Below are 21,127 nucleotides of genomic sequence, written 5' to 3' on the forward strand. Positions count from 1 at the left end.
ATAAATTAATAAATTGTGTTTCAATCCTTAAGCTTTGATATTAATGCTTGTATCGTTCAATAATATTAGTTGTAGCGCAATAGCTACGATCTAATTATTTCAAAAAAAAATTCGTTTTATAAAAGAGCGACTGTAATTTACTTACTTTTATGAGTAGACAATTATAATGAACGCTATGTGTAAATGTATGCGAAAGGATTAACATTCAAGATATTTTGATTGATAAAGATTCTGTGTAAAAATAAAATACATTTAGAAGAAACTCGTGTTGAAAGGCTAAGTAACACAAGTAATTTAATGCTTGTGGTTATTCTGTAGATAGAAACTACATTTCATTAATTAAATGTATTGATAAGTCGATTTGTAAAACCATGTTGTTTTTGTAAAACAGCACTGAGTGAATGTATAACACAGTCACCAAAGAAAATAACAGCACGTAAGATTTTTTTTTTAAATAAGTCAAAAGTGAGGTTTGAAGATTTTATTTGTTTAATTCAGAAATGAACTGCAACATCCGTAAATATTATAAACAAAACTATATAATACAGCATCATAAAACTTATCGTCAAAACTTTCAAAATATAGTAAAATCAAGAACGTAAACACTGTACACATTTTTATTGATTTATCTTTTTGTTTTGTTTTTATCGCAAAGCCACATAATAGGTTATGTTCACCACGGGGAATCGAGCCCCAAATTCTAGCGTTGTAAGTACGTAAACTCACTGCTGATCTACTAGGGGACAATTGAATAAATATCCAAACTATTCTTAGCATTTCCCTACTGTTAAATCTAATATAATATTTAAGAAAATCAATAATAATTTATAAAAGATACAAAAATTGCTGAAAAACGAACACCGATTTTATTTAACCGTTACTTTACAAAAGATTGTAAAGAGCTAAAGCGCAAATGATAACCTTTTGCTCAACTTTCCGTTTTTATATACATGTTAAATATGACCTATTTATACATACGAATTACTAATAAGTGTAAGCATTAGAATATTTAGCCCTCTTAACAGCTTTAAAAAATGTAAAGTTTACAGTCAAGTAATCTATTAACAGAGTATAGTACTTTGAACATGCGTAATTTGATTAAGTGACTACTAACTCTACAAAAACATGTTTTATTTTGTCAACTTCTTCAGGAGCGACATTTAACCTTGATTAGTTCACAGTATTACCAGCCAAAATAAAAAGTAATTCTAAACAAATTACACAAAGTGAAATGTTTCACATTTTGATTTTTTCCCTGGACTAAGTAATCGTATAATCAAGTTTAATATTTACTGCCCGTGTTGAGTCACTACGAAGTGAAATTATTTAAATTAAATTGTCATAAATAAATATATATATTTATTGTATCAACCATTTTTTTCCAATTGTATTCAGACTCATCGTTTGGTTTGAAGTCCTGATGCTTGTAGGTTCAAAAGTGTTTCATAGATGATGCAATACTGTCTAATTATTACATCAGTAGCCATTATAGGCTGCCTGAGTATTGCATTAACCATTTTTTGGCTAAACATATACAGATTTTTATTGAGAGTCAGTTTAGAAGCTTATCTGCTACAACGTGCATGTGATGCTGCCATGGCCAAGTGTTGCGAGTTAACTCAACGGGAAGAAAAATATCATTGTTTGTTTGAGCAGAGAGGGACTTTCGACAAAGTAGATTGCTAGAAAAACTAAATTTAACCAGTCTACCGTGAGCTGATGGGTGCAGAGATATAGAAAGACTGATTGGGTGAAGCGGCGGAAAGGAAGGGTAGGAAGAAAGCTTCCGCAGTAGCTAACGATTGTGTTCTAAAATGCAAGTGCTTGCAGAATTGTCGACTATCGTTCAAAGATCCCAAAAGAGCATGACAAGAAACATCAGGAGTTACTGTCATTGCGCGCACTGTCTAGTCTCGCCCCTTGTTCAGCCGGTTTCCCAGCAGGACGGCCAAGAAATAAACCACTCTCCATAAACAAGATGAGGAAAATGAGGCTCAACTAGGCCAAAGAATATGCTGACTTGACTGAAGCAATGTGGAGCAAAGTGATATTTTCAGGCGAATCAAAGTTCAACTTGTACGGGTCTGATGGGAAGCACTTTGTACGACGTCGAATCCAGTGTATTTGAAGCATCCGTAGGGTCAGGTGATATGGGGATGCATCTCAGACCACATGGGTGGCGCCTGGATTTTGTGAAAGACACTGTCAATGACGACGAGTACATCAAAATCCTCGAGTTCCGGTTAAAACAAGCAATTCTGGATCATTTCAGTGGAGTTGACCAGTGTACATTCCAGAATGACTCTGCTGCATGCCACAGGGCTAAAATGGTTAGTAATGTTCGTACACTATGCAGTAGTCATGAAATAAAAAGGAAGTTTCATTTTACGTGTATGGAAATAGACACCTTAGATTTTATTTCATTGCTGCAGAAGAAGGACTGTCTTTGAAGGGAGAAGATCAAGACACTACCCTGGTCAGGCAACAGCCCAGATCTCAACCCTATCGGAAACTGCTGGAAGGTAATGGACAACAAAGTGCAAAAGAAGAAACCGAGAAGCACCTTGGAATTGCAGGAAGCTCTAATTCGAGTGTGGAATCATGAACTTACCCCTGCTTACATTCTATCCCTTGTGCACTCTATGTCACAGTGATGTCAAGCAGTTATCAAGGTGAGGGGGGTTACAACCAAATTAAAACATGAAATATGTGAAAGAACTGAACGATGCTATATTTTTTCCCACCACTATAAGTGTCACTCACCCCCCCTCCCCTCACTCACCACGCTTTCTTTGACTTCGCTGGGTTCAAAGAAATATCTGAAATGTCTCGTTTTATTTAAAATAGTCTTCTGTCATTTTGTCAAACAATTAGCAATGAAGATTGCAACTGTCTCTTTGACTTCACCTTATGAAAAGTAAGAGATGGTAAATATTAAGTATTCTTTACAAAGACATAAAATAGTTGTATTCATTATAGAATAAAAATCTGCTTAAAAAACCTTTATAAGCTTTTATTTACTTAGGAAATATATACTTCAGCCAATTAAGAAAACAAACACAATTGAACATTTTAATATTCGGTTTGTCATTCGGTATTAGATTGGTACCTTTAGTTTCTTCAAAAAAATCATATCTCAGTTACATTGTTTTATGTAATTCGGCAAATATTTATTATATATTCAAATGAGGTGAGATCTCGCTACAATATGCACAGAAAAAGACGAATGCATGGTAGTTTTATGACAAATTACTTGACTAATCCCTTTAACTTCAAGCTCACTGGTGTATGCTTTACATTTCACGTATCAAAGATATTATGTAAATACTCCTCTTCCTCCTTGTAATACAATATGTATTTTTTTGCAGTTACTACTTAGTAGTTTTTCGCGACTTTTAAGAAACTAATCTATAAAAAGTTACAATGCTTAAACAAATTAAAACAAGACAGGTTTTCATCAATTTGGCGTTTGAGTGCAGTATTAAGCTTATATATCTACATTTCTGCCGTATTGAGTGAGTCAACTCATTAAATAGATCAACATATTCCTATGTTGTTTAGTCTTAGTATAATATATCGATAGACTTCAAAGTTTTAATAATAAAAAAGATAAAGGCAGATGAAGTTGGTTAATTATGGGTAACTGAAATTCCTGTAAAATTTCCGAATGTTTAAGAGTCAATGTCAATAGATTGTTTTCTCTTGGAAAACCGAACAATTTTCTTGTGAAGAATAACCAGATTGCAGTAGGCCTTCAGGTGTTTCATATGCTACTGCTAACCTTTTAAAATGTAGAACAGAAAAGAAACTTACATAATTTCACAACAAAGAATATTTACTAAATATTAAAATAATTCATCCGTAACTTTAAACTTCATTTTTTTTCATTGTCAGTTTAGATTTTATTAAGTATAATTGTTTGACTATTTTTAATTACTTGAATAAATTACTAACTCAGGCAATAAATTTGACCTACAGTAACTTCCTAGTAGAAAGATATACTGTCCATACGTTTTGCTCTTTTGCAATAAACATCAAAACTCACATAGTTACAAATACTATACGCAGAAAATACCTAAGTATTAATTATTTCTTAAGCTCCAGGCCTGGAATCTGAGAGCCAAAACATTAAGAAATTAAACCTATATGATAACGTATTGTTTTCACTTCAGATGCTTAAATGTCTAGTGTTCTGGTTTCTCAGTTTTCATAATATGGAAAACTTCTTTATAAAAAAAAACCCACATCTAGGTTTTAATCCACAATCGCCTTATATCCACGTTGTTTATTCTGCTGCATACTAAAGTCACGTGTTGTCCCCATTACCATCTCACAAACTAATGAAATTATCTTTTGAAACTTTTTTAGAAGTGAGACTACCTTTTTGTGTTCATTATTTTACTCATATCGTTAGTCCTAATACCCATAAAAAGCTCAGAATTTAGTTTTGAAATCAGAGAAAACATTAAGTGAATTGTCTGCGTCACTTCTGACATCTCTAGACTGCTATTTAAAAGCTATCGAATAGATTAATTCTGTAGTTGAACTAGCACTAAAAGACTATACATATAATCGTCTTAAAGACTCTACAAAGATATTTTCATCTACAATATTTATGTTTAAATTCAGCTCATCACAACATATGTTTAAAGACAAAATGAATAGAGTAGGACCATTCCAGATCCCTAGTCTTGACGACCTGTTAAATATGTAGTCGTCACAATAGTCCTGGTGTTAATATTCTGTTAAAATGAGCAATTCTTTCTTGACGTTCTCTCGCTTTTTTTAAACAGTGGCAGTAAACTCTTCTGATACTAATAGTTATTACCTATTGAACTTTCGAAATATTAGAAAAAGCCACTTATTAACACAGAACAGTGATTTAGCTTAGAGCCAACACAGCACTTTACGCTACTTGATCATTGTGTTGTATATTTTATTATTCTTTCCACTGCAGCATTAAAAACAACATGTTTTTTTGTAGCGGTAATTATAAGTCATCGCATACAGCACTTGCTAAATGACGGTGTTCTCAGCACGATATCGTCTGAATAACAAATTTTATCCTCCATGATTGTAAACTGTATCGTGCCACGTGGTTCGTTTTACTGTTGTACGACAAATCTTACAGCACTACACAGTATTTTCAGATATTAGATACTGCTACGCCTATGATGGTATTGTATTACGTGGTCATTTTCACCAACACATCTTCTAACACTACATAGTATCAATCAGATATCAGACATTGTCACTCTGTGATGACACTGTATTTCGTGGTCACTTTCACCAACACAAGACACATCTTAAAATACTACGCAATATCCATCAGATATCAGACATTGTCACTGTGTGATGACACTGCAGTATGTGGTCAATTTCACCAATACAAGACACACAACTTTACACAGTAGCTTTATATATATCACACTTTGCCACAGTGCGATGGCAATGTACCACATGGTTCGTTCGACTATTGTAAGATACATCTTACAGCCTTACACGTTATCTCCCGGCGTCAAACATTGTTACCTTATGTAACAAGTCCAGCAATTAAAACTTTTTTTGTTGTTGTTTTTTTTGCGGTATTACATTAGACTAGTCATTCAATTTGACAAAGAAGAAGACGAATCGCTTATACCTCAGATTTTGCAATTATACAAGTTGACAACGAGCTTTATACACACACACACACATATATATATAGATAAAATGATACGTTTAAAGGTACACTGTTTGACTTTAGGCTCATCATTACTTGTGGTGATAAAAACGAGTCCTTAATTTTTAACATCTTGTCACTTCTGATCTACCAAAGCTTTGAGTTCCTATTGAGGATCACTTCTTGATTCCGTTATTAAACCGTAGAGTTGGTCAACAGTGTCCGTAGAAAAACTGGAAGGTTTCATCCTACCCAGGTTGCTATTAGTGAAGAAAAAAAATCCAATGTTATTTTTTTTCATAATGCAATTTCATTTATTTATATAATGGGCTGGCACTATAAAATACTGAAATTATACCACGTTTTGGAGGAAAACGCGAACTACTTAATAATGGCAATATGTTTTTATCATTATGTTAAAAGATTTCATTTCTTTTCAACAAAGATAACATTGGAAATGTAATCTGTGAAGTAGAGGCTTACGTCACAGATTATATTTTCAATTCTACCTTTGATGGAAACAAAAACAATCTGTAGTATAATCATTACTAAGTTTGTCCGCTGTGTAATATCGAATAAGAAATTGGGAACTATGCCATCATATTATTCACACACCTAAATTAATTTAGGTTATTATACGGTGAGTCATAAAGGATTCCAGAACTCCTAAGCAATATGCCTCAATACAAACAAGTATTTAAAGTACTGCAGTAAAATTATAACTGCAATGTTTTTGTGTTTGTTATTTGATTGCGTTCGAACAAACATATTTCGATAACATGCAATTTTAAGTCACTGTTATATTACTCAAATGACTTGTAAAAAGTCACATAAATTACCCTTCAGCATCCTCTGATACTTCTCCAGTTGTATTATTCATCATCTCACTTTCTTGAGAGATTGACTGTATCGTTCTCTTGTGGCCACTATTGATTTCCTCTTTTAATTTGAGTAAAATTTTCCTGGCTTCTTGATTGACAGATACAAGACTAAGGGCCTCAGTAATATCTTGAAGGGCTGACTCACGTTGTCTGGAATAGTAATAGGATATAACTGAGTAAAGTGACAACTACTATTTCAATTCATGCAACTTTTGTTTCAGTTATTAGTTTACACTTTAATCCACGAAAAGTACTCGGGTACCAGAATACATGCAACATTAACATTTATTCTAAATAATATAACTTAAATAATACGAAATAACTGTTTGTTTCTGAAATGCTAGAATAGAGAGAAGGTAGTTATCAACAACACCCACCGCCAACTGTTGGGATACGCTAATCGAATAGCGTAATTTGAGCTACACTCTTACAATGTACCCACAATCCAAAATGGGAAATTGTAATTTTACGACAAAGGGACGTGAACCATGAAACCTCCAATACGCAGCCCGTCACAAGAAATAATTAAATTACAGTTACTCTGACTAATTGAACACTCATGTAAGAAACAAGAAATTGACACTTTTTTTTACTGTATAAACAACAAACTGTTAGCTATAAAAACTTGAGCATTAAACATTTAAGTTTTCCTAATTCAACTACTGTTTTGATTGAAACAATAATGAAGGATTGAGTTGTTTTTTGTGTGAGAACAAAAGGTTGTGACATTTGAATAAACTCAGTAGTAAGTTGGAGTATTAAAATGAAGATCTTTACAAATGAATTTCATGTTCATCTAAATATTGCATTTTAATCCCTAAACATTATTACCTACTACAGTAATAACGAATCTGTAGAGACGAGAATGGACATATCTTTGATATTTGGTTTTTGTGACCATATTTTATTTTATATAAATCGGAACAATATTTTTGTTTCTACACACCTTGTATTAATGAAATGGAAGTCAAATATGAACTGATACATTTAAAAGCATATGACAAAAATTTCATAAGGTTAAGACTGATAATATCAGTTCATTTAATTTTCAAAATTCTCGAATAATTTCAATAGCGTACGGGTGTATATTAATGTTTTCGGTTTGGGGATGGAGAGGAGGGCTTGTTATCATCTTAGTCCAATTATTGGTTTACTAAGAAAATTTTGTTATTGTTTTCCGATTCTTAATTTCTTTGTTTGAATTAGTTTGGAACAAAATAAGCGAAATTGTATAATTACACTTATTATCGTCAGATCATAAATACAGTTTTAAAGATAAACCTGTTTTTATTTGAAACAATCATCTTACTCTTCTTGATAATTATGGATCATTTTAAATTCAAAAACTATTGTAGCAAAAGGTTTCCGTTAAATACCTTTCATAAAACTAAAAAAAGGGCCTCTGGTGGCTCATCTGTAAGTTTGAAGATTTATAGCTCTAAATATCGGGTTTCAATATCGAAGGTGAGCACAGCACAGATAGCCCATTATGTAGCTTTGTGCTTAACCACAAATAAACCAAAAAATATTATATGCTCATATTTGGGGATCTTTTTTTATGGTTGCCATCTAAGGTTAAGAAAGTGGTGGATCCTTAAAATAACAAGAATTATATTAGCTGTTGCAATAACTGAAGTTTGGTGGTTTAGAAATAATATCAATAATTTTGGTGTTCTACATTTTTTATGTTCAGATTTTGTCCCCCTGGTGATACAGCGATAAGATTACGGACTTCATCATTACGGGATTCAATTTGTTGTTGTGGACACAGCAAATAGCCCAATGTGGCTTTGCTCTAACACAAACAAACAAATATTCAGTTTTTATAAATACTTTAGGGAACAATATTAATTAACCTAGTGTTGTTTATTCTTTCATCTTTATTGAACTTATTTAACTGAACTTAAAATATCACATAAGATGTTCTGCAAATGGCTTTCGAATTGCTTCACTTAAAGTTTTATTTACATTGTTAAATGAGAAAAATCCTAACTTTTTATTTCTTTAGCGATTTAGGTAAAGTAAGATAAACTCGTTTTCTTGTTTTCTACACTGACATTTAAGCACTTCCAAACTCATTTATATATTAAAGTTAATTCTCAGAAGTAATGAGTGAATGTAAAGAAGATTGTATACCAATATGTTAAACAAACTATATTTGCTCTATCAGTGTGAACAAGTTGATGAAGTGCAAGTTTTATAAATTTTATATGAATTATTTACAGATCAGAATTTAGGATAAGGATTAATAACACAATATTATTTATTTTCGCTTGAATTATTATTATTTTTTTTACTCATCATCAGAGAAACTGGTGAATCAGCAAGCTAGTCATATTGTTCCCAGAGTGGGTCAAGTAACCAGAGTATTAACAGGTGAAGAAAAAATTAGAAATTTAAAAAACCCAAGACTGACAGTAAAGAAAAATGGATAATGATATGTCAACTACACAACATAACATATATGTCCAGTGCCAATGAGGTGTCATCCAATACCAGGCCTCATCAGGGTAGTTGGTATAGTGCAAACACAGTAATGGTTAAAATTTTATATTATAAAATTGTGTGAACAGCAACTAATGTTATGGAGTGAACTAAATTAAGCTGGTGAAGTGTAATTGTTACGAATATTATATGAATCATTATCAAACCAGAATTAAAGAAAGGATTGATAATGCACTATTGTCTATTTATTCTATCATCAATGATTTTCCATCTCTTAATGCTAAGAATACAATGAAGTTCACATAATTTTAGGTTCAAAAGAAAGCTCTCTGCAGAGAAAAACACTGTGTTTAGAACACTAATATATCAATGAGATACGTAGTTATAAGCCACTTAATTTAAAGTTATTATCACTTTTGGAAATGTTAAGCTTATGGACGAGATGCTAAAATGCATATTATATTACTAACATTTGGTCAAAGAAAATTATTTGCAAAAGCTACTCCTAGGAAAATGGTTATTCTAATAACCTCTGTTGAAGATCAACAATCAATGATTGAAAGTGTCCGTGTTTTGTCTGCATTTTATTTTACAGCTGTAAATATTGAGATCAGAAATAACTAACGTTTTTACTAAAGTGCTCCAAAAATAACATTTTGGAAACTTACCCTGACTCATGCTTGGCACGTGCTCTTATGTAATAAACATCTGTTGACTTGGGTTTCAAAATAATAGCTTTGTCTGCTGCTTCTATGGCTGCATCAAACTCCTGAAAAACCCAAAAATGGTTTCATGGTTCATCTTTTCTAGATACGGAAAGTAAAGTTAGTGTTACACTCTTTAATCATACTTGCTTATTGAGATATATATATATATATATTTCCTCTGAGAAAGTATGCAGTTCATAAATTCGTGAAATCCCTTACAACTACTTACCAATAACTGGAGATTTCGACAACTAAAATACTACGAATTACTTAAGATAATCAATATAAAGGTATATAAAGTAAATGCATAGTTTTTGCTGCAGACTATTTGAAAAGTCTCGAGAAAGTGTCTCACTGAAATTTTTGATCATCTAAGGAGAAAAGAGAAAAACAAACTAAAACATGTTATATGAATGAAGTATAATCGGGATCTTTTAACGTGTTTTATAGTAAAACATTTTACACATATCATTTGCAGTTATAGTACTTTTCCATCCTGGACAAAATGAAGGCTCAAATTATCTTAAAATCATCTAAACTAATACTATAATTTTCTGAGAAGAATTTTCTTTTGAAAGAAGTAAAACAGTCATGCAGTTGAATACAGGCTGGTCAAAATACTTGCAGAATAACTGCCCAAAATATTTGTAGAAAAACAACATATAAGATACTACCTGTCAAAATATGAGCGAGATGATGAAAAGTCATTTACAAGCTATAAACATGTGCCCTGTGACATTCTTCACTTAAATATTTTAGAGTAATTCTAGTTGAGTTTTCCTGACAAAAATCTAAATACTATATGACATTAATATTCATGTAATCAGTTCAAACTACAAATAATTTAGGTTTTTTATGTATAAAGTACTTTTGTTAAAAATAAAATTAGCTTAAAAGTGAGTAAAATGTAACAAGATTGAAAAATAAAGACTTTAAAAGTTGCAAAGTGATTCAACACTTACATTCATTTTTCGTTTACACTTGGAGAGGAGCATATACAAATGGAATTTGATTTGCAGGAAAGTCTGTATATAATCTTTCATGGTGTTTTCATCGGGACATTTTTTCAAGGCATACTGATAGCGATGGGCAGCTTCCTTCAAGCGACCTTTCTACAGAACAGAGTAGTTAAAAGAACCATGAAACACCCGCGTTATACAAATTCAGCTATTGAAAACAGTCCTGAAATATTCTGATACAAATTTGGAACGTTATTGTGCATTTACTTGATCCTGTATTGTTGTTGGTTTTTACAAATGTGACAGTAAATCATATCAATAACTGAAAGAAATAAAAGTATGTTTTTTTTTGTTGCTGTTGTTTGCAATTTGTACTTTGATTGGAATGAGGAGAATTTTATTTAAACAAGACTGGTCAAGCTTCAGCCAGAGGTTCAACAATGAAGAAATAGCCTACCACACGTGCTTTCTGCATAAAAATTAGAATAAAAATATCTTAAGTGGTAGCTCAGGACCAATATACTTTTCTAAGCAATCTAACCACACAGTATTTGGATAGATCTTACTCCTCTGTTTTATTGTGTATAAGATAGTAATTATGTTTGTAAGTGTAATTTTTGAACAATGTTTTGGACACACTCTATGTAATCTCAAATAATGATTTATTTTTCTCGTTATTGGAATCCTTAAATAGTGTTAAACAACAGTCAGAAAATACCTCTGGTTTGTTATGCAAACATGATGGTATGTATATACACATCTTTATATATATATATATATATATACGTATTCGTGTTTTTATTTATACACACTAAAACTGTAAGAGTGTGTTAATTGCTTTCTGTAATGACGTCCACCCAGTGGGTCAATGGTAAATTAATGGACTTACAACACTAAAATGTAGGGTTTGATTCCGAAATGGGCAGAGTGCAGGTAACCTATTATGTAGCTTTAGGCTAAAACTTGAACAAGAACTTCTCCAATAGCAAGTTTAAGATGTAATAAACAAGGCACATTGATTTGAATTTCTTCACTCATTAATATATTTACATCAGGACAGTGAGTTCAAACTGGAGGGAAAATATCTCTAACCTTATAAAGAGTTGTGCCATCTTCAAGAAGTTTCTTTAGCAACACTAACAGCATGTTTGGCTTGCCTTCAGTCATAGCCCACGTCTGAGGACCTAAAGAAATGAGTAATAGAACATTAAAAAGGAAGATAGAAAAAACTAATTTAATAATTCTGAAATCCCACACCTACAATTAATTTCTTCATTGATATATGAAGCACTACTAAAATTTATCAAGAATACTTATTTCTTTCTCTCTCTATCACTTGGAATTTCGTATGTTGGTCTAATAGAAAATTCCCCAAAGGAAGATATCGTTTTTTTGGCTTTTAATATCTTGTTATATCTAATGAATTTTATTATTTTACCAATTTTCGCTCCTCTCTGAAGAAAACAGTGAACTGCAGCCAAGTTTTGACAACCAATGGCTCTGTCTAAAGGTCTCATACCAGTCAAGTCTACATGTTCTACAACTGCACCCTGGTCCATTAGTAACTTAATCTGAAAGAAGTGAATAACAGTGAATGTTTTCAGAAGATTATATCAGTATTTAAATGTATAAAATAAAAAGAAACAATTATTTTCTTCAATCAAACTTTAAACACGTATAACTTTAGAAATAAAATGTTAGTTTTTTTGTTGAGCTTAACCAGAAGTAAAAAATATTCCGATGAAGCTGAAATGCAAATAGTTGATAATAATGAAGCTTTTAGTTATGAAGTTAATTGTAAATAAGACATTATCTAAGAAATTCATATAATATACTCTAGGGGGGAACACATAAAGATAGTTAAAGACGCCCATATATTAATTCTTTTTTTCTAAGTCTCTGAAATATTTTGAGATGAAATTTTAAAACTTTGAATCTTTTTTTTTATCTTAGGGTTAATCTGATGACTTTTGTGGGTTAACTTATGACAAAGAACTATGTGTGAAAACTACAACGTCAATAGTGACGTTTTAATTCTCAGAATTCAATTATACTATGGTTTTTCTTATTCTCATTCTCATTCAGTGCAGCCTATTCTATGTAGCAGTTAGGAAATAGTTTTGAACTAAGAATAATGTATTTCCGTATGACTGATCAAAACATTTCATAAAGTGTGCTAGCAGCCTTGTATGAAATAAATGTAAACTAATTAACTTCATGAAATATTTCAATAGCTAGTCCTTGTAGGTTACTTATATGATATCGTTTGTTTCTTTGTTTGTCGTGTGGAATACTCACACAAAGCTGTCCCTAATGTTCAACTGATAGATTAGAGGGAGTTAACAGCATCCACAGCTTATTTCTGGGCTATTCTAATCGAACAATTGGGTTTTAATCATCAACCTTATAGCATGTCCATGCTCTCCAAAAAGCGAGTCGTGCTTTTACGGCAACAGGATAAACACCATATATTCTTGGACCCATATAATAAAGGAACAAAACATTACTCTTCCAAATGCTTTTTTGTTTAAAAATTTTTCTTATCACAAAAAGTGTACTAGAGCTTATTATGATATTATATAACATATATTAAAATTTTTTTTCATGTTCAGATTTGGCTCGAGCATGGCCTGTGGTTATTACGCTGTGTTGGATTGTGAAATTAAGGATACATGGCTTGCATCCCGTTCTTACAAAAACTCGCTCCCCACTTTTCGGGCGTGAGTACATTATAAGAATGATTGCCAAATCCTGCTTAAGGATTAGAAGTAGCCAAAGAGTTGGCGGTGGATGATGTCGACAGCTGCTTTCCCTCTATTCTATGAGTTCAAAATTATGGATGGTTAGCACAGATAACCCTTGTGTGGCTTTGTGCGAGTACATACATACTTATATATATATAAAGAAATAAGTTCTTATTTACAATATACTTATAGCCATTCTGACAACTTACAATATTTGGGTTGCCATTTGAAGCAGCCAGATCTAAAGGGGTTCGTCCATTTGTGTCAGCATGGTTGATATCAGCTCCATAGTTCAGAAGACACTGGGTTGCCTGTAACTGTCCTTTGTAACATGCCCATGATAGGGCCGTTAAATTATCTTTATCTTTGTTCTCGGGTTGAGCACCTAATAATAAAAAGAAATTTCATATTAAGTTTACAATTCGACATATTAGTCAGATTTAAACTTGATACAAATGATTGTTTATTTTAACAACAGGAGCTGTTAAATCCCATACTAATTAACGTTTTGTGTTTCTTTTGTCCACTAACTCATACCACAGATTTAGAACTAGCAGGACCAAACATGTGGATTCGTGGTATGACTTCATCAAAAAATGCACCCAAAAAGTCACCCAGGCATGGTGAAGGTATAAGAGTATATTTTCAAGGTCGTTTAACTGGAACCATGCATCAGAATTTGTGTTCTTGGCCCTCCCTTAATTAGGGCACCATATTTGAAACTGTTTTTGTATCTCCACTAACAAGGTATCAGGATCACATTTAGTACATATACACAGGTACCACGGGTGGGTGTCCTAACGAGTTTTTTGTTGGATACAGACCCGCTTGGGATAGCAATAGAAGTAAATGGAGATAATGGAGAAGTGTGATCATGATGAGGTCTTTGGACTCACCAGCAGAGTGCAGGAATTTTATGATAGTTTCTACTAATATTTAGTGTAAATAATATGTTTCCTTTGTCGTGTGTTAGCTTTTATGTTCAGTGAGATCACTAACAGACAAAACACGTAATGTGTTGGATAGGAGAGTAGGAGTAGATAGTGAAAGAAAGGTTTGAATATGCCATATTGTTAACAACAATTAATCAATTCTGTCATAATGTCCATTTCGCATGATTTTGGGCACGTAGTTATGAACAACTGTGTATATAATACGGGTAATAAAAGTTGCTAGTGCATTAATTTTGTTTTAGGTTGATTAAAATGTCGATTATAGAACGTTCTGCCAGTTTGCCTGTATGTTTACATGTCACAAAAGAAAAAAAAAGGAAATTAATTCTTGAAAAATGTTAAACATAATACTACTAACTTTCCTCCCAAGAGGTAATGCTTTGTGTATATATTAAAATCGTAAGATACTTTGATAATGAGACTTAAATAATGTGATTATGATGGTAGTGACAGTCACCCAGAGTAAAAACTCTGCTAATAATACGATCGTTAAGACTTAAATAATGTAATTAAGATAGTAGTGACAGTCACACAGAGTAAAAACTCTGCTAATAATACTATCGTTAAGACTTAAATAATATAATAAAGATTGTAATGACAGTTATCCAGAATAAAAACTCTGCTAATTAGCGAATACAATTTTTTCATTGTACCTTTAGCTAATAAGAGTTCTAGAAGGCCTAGATGACCTTCTCTTGCAGCCAACATGAGAGCAGTCCTGCCATTACTATCAGCTTGTTCTAGGTCCGCTTTGTGGCTTAATAGGAGTTCGGCTATTTCCCAGTGGCCTTCAACAACGGCACATGCTAGCGGTGGCTCTCCCTGTCGGTTGGAAATTGAAACAATTGCACCTCGTCTGAATAGTAGGTTGCACACTTCCTTATGTCCGCCTACACATGCAGCTGTTAATGCTGTGTAACCCATGCCATCATCTGGCATGTTGATTTTTACTTCTGGCAAGTCTAAGAGATATTCACAAACCTGTGGACAAGAAACAAATGATGTCCTTTGCGTGAGATAAGAATAAAATAATAAAGTTCATGCTTTACAATAAAGTAACATTATACTTGTTTTGTTAAAAACCTGGGAATTGGCCAACTTAAACCATTAACGCAGGCATACTAAAAATTAATATTCCATCAAAATAATAACATGTTCGAATGATATATTAAGGCATTAAATGTTTAAAGCCTAGAAAATAGTGAAAAATCTCTAGTATCGGCTGATAATTGGTCTTCAGAAAAAAAGTTTAAAATTACGAATCTATACGTTGCACTCTAATTAAATTGTCCTGACTCTTAGTTTGTTTGTTTGTTTTGAAGTTAAACACAAAGCTATATAATGGGCTATCTGTGCTCTGCCCATCACGGGTATCGAAACCCAATTTCTAGCGTTGTAAGTCCGCAGACATACCGCTGTGCCACTGGGGGGCGACTCTTAGTCAAAATAAAAGGTTTTCTACTGTGCTCTGTATCTATCAACTTATAGATGCAACAAATACCCATTTAAAACCCATATCACATTTATCATGCTTGTTTTTCACGATTCCAATATATGTTCCTCTAATAATTAAATATTTTTAGGATAATTAATATATGTGTTTTACCAGCTGACCATCGAGTCATTCTTAAGTCCAGTCAATTACTTGTCCTTTGTGTATGGTACAGTCTTTCGTTTATAACTCAGTGGATCTGTTAATGAACACTGAGGCCAATTCACTTATCTTTCATTTCAAGCACTCATAGGTTGCTTGCTCTTTTTTTCCCTGTGTCGGTTGTCCTAACCATACATATTGTTCATGTTTACTATTTAGTCATGTCTTTTAGTTTACTTAGTTGACTAACATTCTTTAATCTGTGTTTTCGTCTATTGAACAGCTTTTCATTGTTGTTTTTCTGTTGATTTGTTGGTAATCTACTGAACAGTTCGTTTTACTAACCACCAGTGCAGAGGATTAGTAGCACTTTATATGAATATTTTCTGCATAGTAATACAATAGTGCGTCGCCTCAGATATGAGCGGTGGCGATGTTTAGCGAGAGTGCAGTATTGCCACGAGAAGAATTATAGGTAAAAAGATAAAATACGTTTTCTGAAGTTAAGTATTTATTACAGCGAAATTGTTTATTTGTTTTCACATGTTCGCCCAAAACTACTCTAGGGCTATTTCCACAAGTCGTCCCTAATTTCGAACTGATAACTACAGAAAATGCGGCTAGTCAACAGCACCTACCGCTAACTCTTGGGCTACTCCTGCCTAACAGTATAATGGGATTTGATTGTCACCTTATAACCATATCCACCTGTGCATCCACATATGTTACCACATCTACCTGTCCTTCTACATGTGTTACCATATCCACCTGTCCATCCACATGTGTTACAATATCCACCTGTCCATCCGCATGTGTTACCATATCCACCTGTTCTTCCACATATGTTACCATATCCACCTGTCCATTCATATATGTTACCACATCCACCTGTTCTTCCACATATATTACCATGTCCACCTGTCCATCCATATATGTTACCGTATCCACCAGTCCATCCACATGTGTTACCATATCCACCTGTCCATCCACATGTGTTACCATATCCACCTGTCCATCCACATGTGTTACCATATCCACCAGTCCATCCACATGTGTTACCATATCCACCTGTCCATCCACATGTGTTACCATATCCATCTGTCCATCCATATATGTTACCGTATCTACCTGTTCTTCCACATATGTTACCGTATCTACCTGTCCATCCATATATGTTACCATAGCCACCTGTTCACCCATCTATTGGTCAAATCCTCGATTTAAACAACTAACCTTGTATCTCATTCTCCGTCTATTTGCAGGTTAATGTGTTTCCATAGATTATTAATGCTATTTTCATGCACACGCCGTTTAGTTATTCATTTGAATTAGTAATACAAATCCTTGCAGTGCCTGCTATTCAATGCTTATAATCTTTATTGTCTTATTTGCAAAGACTTTACTACTTCGGGCCGGTAGTAGCCCAGTCATAGTTCACGACCCGTTGTTGCAGAATCAACGTACTCTATTTTAAGGCCATGTGTGTGCTATATCAATGACAATCGAATCCCTTTGTCCGAACAGACAAGATTAGCCCAAGAATGTGTGCTGATCCGGCTATCTCCTCTTCTGACAGTTCGAAATTAGGGAAGACTATGCACATATAGTGCTAATGTAGCTTTGAGCGAAATTATGGAACACAGAAACTGAACAGCTCATCATCTTATACTATATTAAAGTATTGAGCTTCCAAGGTTCGTAACATTATTAGCAAACTCTATAGAGCAACAAAAATATACACGTTTTAGGAACTTTATTAATCAAAACATGAGAGTTTAAAGAAGAAAGTAAGTCTTTAATTTTTATTTAATAAACTGTTAGTCGTTTCTTTCTTAATGTGCTATTAAGAAACAGTGAGATAAAGGTACGTTACTAACCAGCCAGCAAATCAAAATCTAACACTAAAAATTTAATTATGACATAGTTAATAACTTACCACTGTATGACCATAGTAAGCTGCTGCAACAAGAGATTGCTGAGCTGCTTGTACTAGTCCAGGGCCACCTTCATTGTCCACTGGCCATTGACACTGAACCAGGTAACAGACCACTCTTAGATGCCCGTGAGAAGCTGCATAAACCAGTGAACACTTACCATCTTTGTCAGTTTGATTCAGCTGTGAAATTACAATAAAAAAGTTAAGTTGTTTATGATATAGTTTCCAATAATTGGGCAACATAGATTTTTCTTAAAGAACAAACAATCCTTCTAAATATAACCATGAAGTAGAAAGAAAGGTTTTGTACTAGACCGTGGTGAATTATGTTCTAAATCACTTACTTTAGCACCTCTGGTAAGTAATAGTCGAATGATTTCAAGATGACCCCTCTGACTGGCTAAACAAAGTGAACTTTGTCCAAAGTCATTAACGACTGAAGGATTGGCTCCAAACTCCAGTAGCATTGCTACCATTTCCACTATCCCTTCATATGCGGCAACCACAAGAAGTGGGCCATTTCCCATTTGGTCCGTTTTGCCATGTGGACTTGCTCCAGCCAAGAGCAATAATCGACTAACCTGGAATATGAAAAATGTTATTTAAGTTAACATTTTTACTGTCATGGCATGGACATAAATAAACAAACCATCAAACTGACTTTTCATAAAAAAAGAATAAAAGTCAACGCAACGTTTAGAAACAACAACACATGGAGCACATCTAGACATAAAAACATCGTTTATCGGGTATTAAACTCTACAAGGTCTGATAATTAAATAATCTTGACTATGTTTGACTTGAAAGAACCATTCAAGTTTCACACTCTATTTTTATTACCTAACGCGGAAATACAATTATTTATAAAATATATAATTGTTGTGACTATGGAGGGTTATTAGCTAAATTTGAAAACAAAGAAAAATATAAATTTTGTAAAAGAATAGTGACTGATAAAGTCTGGACCCCTCTATTCTTCATTATTGCCATGATGTTCTTCTCTAAAAAATGTAATGCACAAAGTTCCCGAAAGAGGGCATTAGCGTATTGGACACTAGTGAATTTTAGTTTCATAACTGTATATAACATGTTTTACGCTACAAGAAAAATTTAATATGAAATATATATTACATAATAATAGGTACATATATTAAACAAATGGAAAAAGAGTTTTAACAATAAGAGATTTTGTGTTAAAATGATATCAATACCTTGACATTTGGACTGTAAACATTGCGTAATGATGTCAGAGCAGCTGTAACATCTTCAGTACTTTGTTGTATCCAATAGGCCTGAAGATCACGTGGAGCTATCACTTGTTCTAGATATTCCTTATCAATTGACTTATAGACATGCGCCATGAGCATATGATGGCCTAGCTCAAGGCAGAGTTCAGAGGTTACTGGTGCTTCAAACCGGCAAAGCCGAAAACTTATCATAGCATGACCATTTCTATTGAAGATAATAATCCATTCACATTAGGTGTTTTATAAGATAATAATCCCATTCACATTAGGTGTTTTATAAGATAATCACTCATTCACATTAGGTGTATTCTTGGAGTCTTATAAAGTAATAAATTCTGAACAGCTTGAAACGCTCTTAAAAGACTATATGTGACATTAATGCTGAAAAAGAATGATGCCTATTAAAAACAATAGCACCACCCGTTTCAACTGAAAATCTTGTGTTAATTTTTATACTTACATTTAGTGTTATGAGTATAAACTGGGTCTGTAATAATAAATTACTTTCGGCGAAATATAATAACGTCTCTTGTTTTTATGTATCACATAGAATTTAATGACGTAGAAAAGAACAAGTTTCGTCAAAAATATTTTAGTTAAACTTAAAATAAAACGTATCAGATTGTATAACCCAATAACCTGTCGTTATCATTTTTTTTGTTTTATCCAAACTGAATGAAAACGTTTCAAATGATATAACCCGCTAACCCCGTCATTATAGTTTTTTATTATTATTTAAGCTTAATAACAACATTGAATCAATGTACATTTAAATTATATTAAGAACTAGTTGGAGTACTAGTCTGTTGGACTGGTGAAATAAAAACTCATTTGCAACAAAGAATAGGAAATTGTGCTTCTATTTTTCTTTTTAACATAGTAAACATTAAAAGTCAAATAAAAATACATAAAGGTGTCAATTTTGAAAAGAAAGGCATACTGTTTTCAAGAATTATATCAATATGAAATTAGATGGGGCTAACCTCCCTTATGACCTTCCTCATGTCATCTTGTATCACTGTTTCAAGTTTGGTGCTGATTGATCAAGAAATATGGAAACCTATAAGGAACACATACACACACACATATTGACGATTATTTTTTAGAATATGGGGTTCAACCCCCAACCCCTTCATCATCTTCCTCATGTCATCTTGTATCACTGAGTCAAGTTTGGTGCTGATTGATCAAGAAATGTGGAAACTTATAAGAAACAGACGTGAAATGATAGACATACGACCGTGTATTTTTTCCCAGACACACACTTTACTTTATATAATAGATTTATCTGTCCATTCATCAGTATCCTGATATAATAGACTGTTTAGTTTTGATATTATTGATTAATTTATTTTGTGAGTGAATATTTTACTATTGTTTAGTTTGTATTATAATAAAAGTTCAAAGCAGACGATTGTTGGAAGTTGTGTTTATAATTCATTGATGTTGAGACTGTCCAACGTCGCGTGCAATATATTGACGTCGAGAATAGTGTGAGACGAGCGGAAACAGCAGACAGACAATAGCAAAAGAGAGTAAAGTTACAGGCAAGGAAAAGTTCGGCGTGCTGATGACTACCACAAAAGTGATAGCCCTAACAAGCAACATAAGCCTAAAGTTTAATATGTTAGAGTAAGACTAACAGTAAAAAAGAAGATACGAAGAATAATTTATTCCGTCAAAGCGTAGTTCTAAAGTAATTGAATCAGTCTGAGTGTACTTTGACAAAAGGAACAGAGGATATTTAGAAGAAAGAGGACCAAATGATTACCGTAACTCGGCCACAGTTGTAAGTGAATCACACACAGAATACTAGTGCGATAGTAATAGACAAGATAGTTCGGTTTGTCAACTGAAATACTAAAGCAATTGAATAGGCCTAAGTGAACTTCTTGACAAAAATAAGAGAACCATATAGTATTTACGATATCCCTATGATCTCTATAGTGTCAACACTTTATTGTACATACGTTTAACTTGTTCCAAATATATATATATT

The 21,127-nt window shown here is 33.0% G+C and overlaps 1 protein-coding gene across 2 annotated transcripts in view; it reads right to left on the bottom strand.

Moving 5' to 3' along the window:
* Window positions 1-467: 467 nt before the first annotated feature.
* Window positions 468-21,127, bottom strand: part of LOC106466546 (protein TANC2-like) — a 62,991-nt gene continuing 42,331 nt past the window's right edge. For both annotated transcript variants that reach the window (XM_022394581.1, XM_022394580.1), the window contains exons 14-24: window positions 19,093-19,333; window positions 18,226-18,462; window positions 17,882-18,061; window positions 15,005-15,332; window positions 13,608-13,783; window positions 12,093-12,225; window positions 11,747-11,838; window positions 10,658-10,807; window positions 9,657-9,757; window positions 6,502-6,693; window positions 468-5,922 (exon numbers count right to left, since the gene is read on the bottom strand). In XM_022394581.1, coding sequence (XP_022250289.1) covers window positions 5,829-5,922; window positions 6,502-6,693; window positions 9,657-9,757; window positions 10,658-10,807; window positions 11,747-11,838; window positions 12,093-12,225; window positions 13,608-13,783; window positions 15,005-15,332; window positions 17,882-18,061; window positions 18,226-18,462; window positions 19,093-19,333 — 1,924 coding nt within the window. In that variant the 3' untranslated portion in view covers window positions 468-5,828. The remainder of the gene's footprint in view (window positions 5,923-6,501; window positions 6,694-9,656; window positions 9,758-10,657; window positions 10,808-11,746; window positions 11,839-12,092; window positions 12,226-13,607; window positions 13,784-15,004; window positions 15,333-17,881; window positions 18,062-18,225; window positions 18,463-19,092; window positions 19,334-21,127) is intronic.

The sequence above is a fragment of the Limulus polyphemus genome, unplaced genomic scaffold, assembly GCF_000517525.1.
Source record: "Limulus polyphemus unplaced genomic scaffold, Limulus_polyphemus-2.1.2 Scaffold2297, whole genome shotgun sequence".
Lineage (NCBI taxonomy): Eukaryota > Metazoa > Arthropoda > Merostomata > Xiphosura > Limulidae > Limulus > Limulus polyphemus.